Below are 3,668 nucleotides of genomic sequence, written 5' to 3'. Positions count from 1 at the left end.
GTGGTGGTGGTGGTGGTGGTGGTGGTGGTGGCAGTTGTGGTGTTGTAGCTACTGAATAGTTGTTTGTATTGTTGTTGTTGTTCTTATCTAATTATGCAGACCTCAAGTGGCATCCATATTTATTTCCATCACACAATGCATCCAACTACATTAAGCTGAACCTTGAGATAAGAATGCCGGATCCTATATTGCTATAGATCTTTCCTGCAATCTGACCTTGTCGTAATGCAGTAAATGGATTGCCAAATGTCAACCCAACCAGGCTGCAGACAAGTACAACACTACACATATAAGGAGGAAAATCTCAGAATTTCGCTCTGTCCTTCACAATACCAAACATAAGACGTCTGCTGGTGAATGTGGTATAGACGTTATTGTCAACAATGATCTGCATTGTGAATGATATTTCTATAATTTTTAAAAGGGCCAAAGTGTCTTAGTATCTCTCAGTAAGACCCTTGTCAGCCACTCACCAGCTATCTATTTAAAGTTATATATTGCTATGGCACCTCCATATTTACTGTCTGTATTTCCAGTCTGGGACCCCCATCTTGTCTAGAATATCAATCTACTGGAAGCTGTCCAGAAATGTGAAACCAGACAAATATCATCCACCAGTCACCATATCTTGAATGTCTTTTTTCAATGGGCATCAAACACACTAAATCTTCATTGTCAAGCAGCTGATTTCTTAGAAGGCCACGATTTTCCCACCATCTTTCCAATAACTTTGACCACTATTTTGAATTCATCACCTCTACAACTCTTGGACATGCTTATCATCATCATCATCATCATCATCATCGTTTAACGTCCGCTTTCCATGCTAGCATGGGTTGGACAATTTGACTGAGGACTGGTGAAACCCGATGGCTACACCAGGCTCCAATTTGATTTGGCAGAGTTTCTACAGCTGGATGCCCTTCCTAATGCCAACCACTCAGAGAGTGTAGGCCAACCAAAAAAAAGACAATATAGCATTGTTGACTTTCAAAAGCAGATTTTTATGCTCAGAATTGTCAGACCATGGCATAAACTATCCTGCATCCATTGTTAACTATCAAAACGCTGCCTCCTTTAAAAATTCCATGCTTTCCAAAATTCCTCAACACTAATCCTGATAAGCTAATGTACCGTTTCCTCTTTATGGTTCTCTTACTCTTCACTTGTCTGTCTTCTTGTGTTTTTATCTTGTATACTATGCATCTACTTTTGGCTATCTTTGGTGTCATACTTTCTTTAACTTATTGTTGCTTTCTGTCCTCTCTCTAAACTTTTTCCCAATGAGTTGAATACACCTAAGCATTATATACAGTATTTTTTTATTATTATTATTTGTCTTGTTTAAGACACCAACTTCGATGGAGAATGTAACAAGATGTCGACTATCCACCACCAATGGACTAAGGTAACATTTTTCACTCAGATTTCAAGAACTCTGCAGAGGATTCATACAGCTCCAAGCAATGCTGTTTCCTGTATATTCTAACCAATATCCCTAGCATGGATCTTTCCATGGTTCTTTGTGCTGTAACCAATCACTTTTCTATCCTCTTCATAGCAGCCGATGTCTCCTTTGCACAGGCAGGACGGTGCTATTGAAGAGTCTGGCTCATATGGCATTGTCTAGCTTTGTTGAGAGTACATCTTTTATTGAAATAAATACCATCCATCTTGCCCTTATTTTCTTTAAGATTACAGTATCCATATCTCAGCACATATTCATTGTGAACCCTAGGTAAACATACTCCTTTACCGCCTTGATTTCATCGCTTCCTACCTCTATTTGGCCTTGAGCTATTCTCTTCTGGCTTCACATATTTTGTTTTCAGGGATATACTGTCGGAATAAAAGGCAAGATGATCATGGCTGGATCGCCTTTAATCAAAGAACTATTCAGTCAGGATTGGTTTGGGGCTTATGACCAACCATAACAACAGCAACTTCCACACAGAACTTATTTATAGTTAAATGAACTGAATCAGAGAGAGTGAGTTAAGTATGTTTGACCATGATGACACTTAATCAAAGCCAGGTGAAATTGAACTTATAAACTTACCTCTACAGCTTCACTTCCTCCTGACACTTTGACAATATAATTCATGATAAGTTTAGCAGCAACTGTCTTTCCAGCACCACTTTCACCGCTGTTAATGAAATAAAAAAAACATTTTAGAATTAGTTATATTGAGGAAAAAGAAAAACGAAAAAGAGAGAGCATAAATGCAAAATAGGAATCATCATCATCATCATCATCATCATCATCATCATCGTTTAATGTCCGCTTTCCATGCTAGCATGGGTTGGACGATTTGACTGAGGACTGGTGCAACCGGATGGCTACACCAGGCTCCAATCTGATTTGGCAGAGTTTCTACAGCTGGATGCCCTTCCTAACGCCAACCACTCAGAGAATATATATATATATCTGTCTCAAGAGATGCAATCAATGATTCCTGCAAAACAGTTTTACCAAACATCAAACTCAAGTTTGTGTCACAGTTAACTGATAACTTGAGAAAGGAAAACAATAATTATGCTTGATAATACATCTATCCTTGTTTACCGTAGGTGTTTGGTTCCCAAAGGACCACCAAGTTGAATGAATCTATGATAAGGGAATAAAAGAACAGATGGGAAAAAGAAGCATCTTGATGGATAAGTGTACATCATCATCATCATCATCGTCGTTTAACATCCGCTTTCCATGCTAGCATGGGTTGGACGATTTGACCGAGGACTGGTGAACCAGATGGCTACACCAGGCTCCAATCTCCTTTAGCAGAGTTTCTACAGCTGGATGCCCTTCCTAACACCAACCACTCCGAGAGTGTAGTGGTTGCTTTTATGTGCCACCAGCACAATGGCCAGTCAGGCAGTACTGGCAACGGTAAAAAATATGAAGTCTTGCAGGATGGTGATGTAAACAAGAGTGATAAGTAATGCATTCTGGGTAGCTGAACATAGTGGCTGGTCACAAGGGCATGCTTTTGTGGTCCAAGCAGAATCTTTGACTGATTGCTAACCCCATAAGCCTAACAGGGTTCACAATTGAGAGCACCATAATATCTCAATTCAGTGATGAATGGATCTTTGATAAACGAGGATAGATGCACTGGTTTCTAAGATAGGCACAAGACCTAAACCTTGTTGGGTAAAGGATATGGAGGGATTATATCGATCGCAGTATTTAACAGGTGCATTATATCATTGGCCCTGCAATGATGAAAGGCAAAGTTGACCCTAGAAAATTTTGACCTCATAAGGTAAAGATATATATGCAAGCAAGAATGGCTGCATGGTTAAAAAGTTTGTTTTGCATCCAGATGTTCAGTCATACTGCATGACATCTTGGGCAAAATGTCTTCTATTTCCAGCATCTGGCTGACCAGTTGACCAATGCTTCTTGATCAATGAGTAAAATTGGTAGAGCTAAAATATGCAGAAAGCTATCAGGTTTGTGTGTGTATGAGTGAATGTGTGTGTGAATGAGTGAGTGCGTGTGTGCGTGTGTGTGTGTGTGTGTGTGTGTGTGTGTGTTGTGTGTGTGTGTGTGTGTGTGTATTTGTGTGTGAGCATGGGTTTCTGTGTACTTGCTTGCACGTGCAATCAGCTGCACAAAATGCTGCAGTTGATGTTGTTGTAATTTTCAATAGAAAACAGCAACA

The 3,668-nt window shown here is 39.7% G+C and overlaps 1 protein-coding gene across 1 annotated transcript in view; it reads right to left on the bottom strand.

Moving 5' to 3' along the window:
• The window catches only part of LOC106870824 (unconventional myosin-Ie), a 55,371-nt gene that overhangs the window by 43,872 nt on the left and 7,831 nt on the right, over positions 1–3,668 (bottom strand). The window contains exon 4 of the mRNA XM_052972018.1: positions 2,060–2,160. Coding sequence (XP_052827978.1) covers positions 2,060–2,160 — 101 coding nt within the window. The remainder of the gene's footprint in view (positions 1–2,059; positions 2,161–3,668) is intronic.

The sequence above is a fragment of the Octopus bimaculoides genome, chromosome 12 (assembly GCF_001194135.2).
Source record: "Octopus bimaculoides isolate UCB-OBI-ISO-001 chromosome 12, ASM119413v2, whole genome shotgun sequence".
Taxonomy (NCBI): domain Eukaryota; kingdom Metazoa; phylum Mollusca; class Cephalopoda; order Octopoda; family Octopodidae; genus Octopus; species Octopus bimaculoides.
The sequence above is the reverse complement of the archived record's forward strand: the minus strand, read 5'-3'. Positions and strand labels throughout refer to the sequence as shown.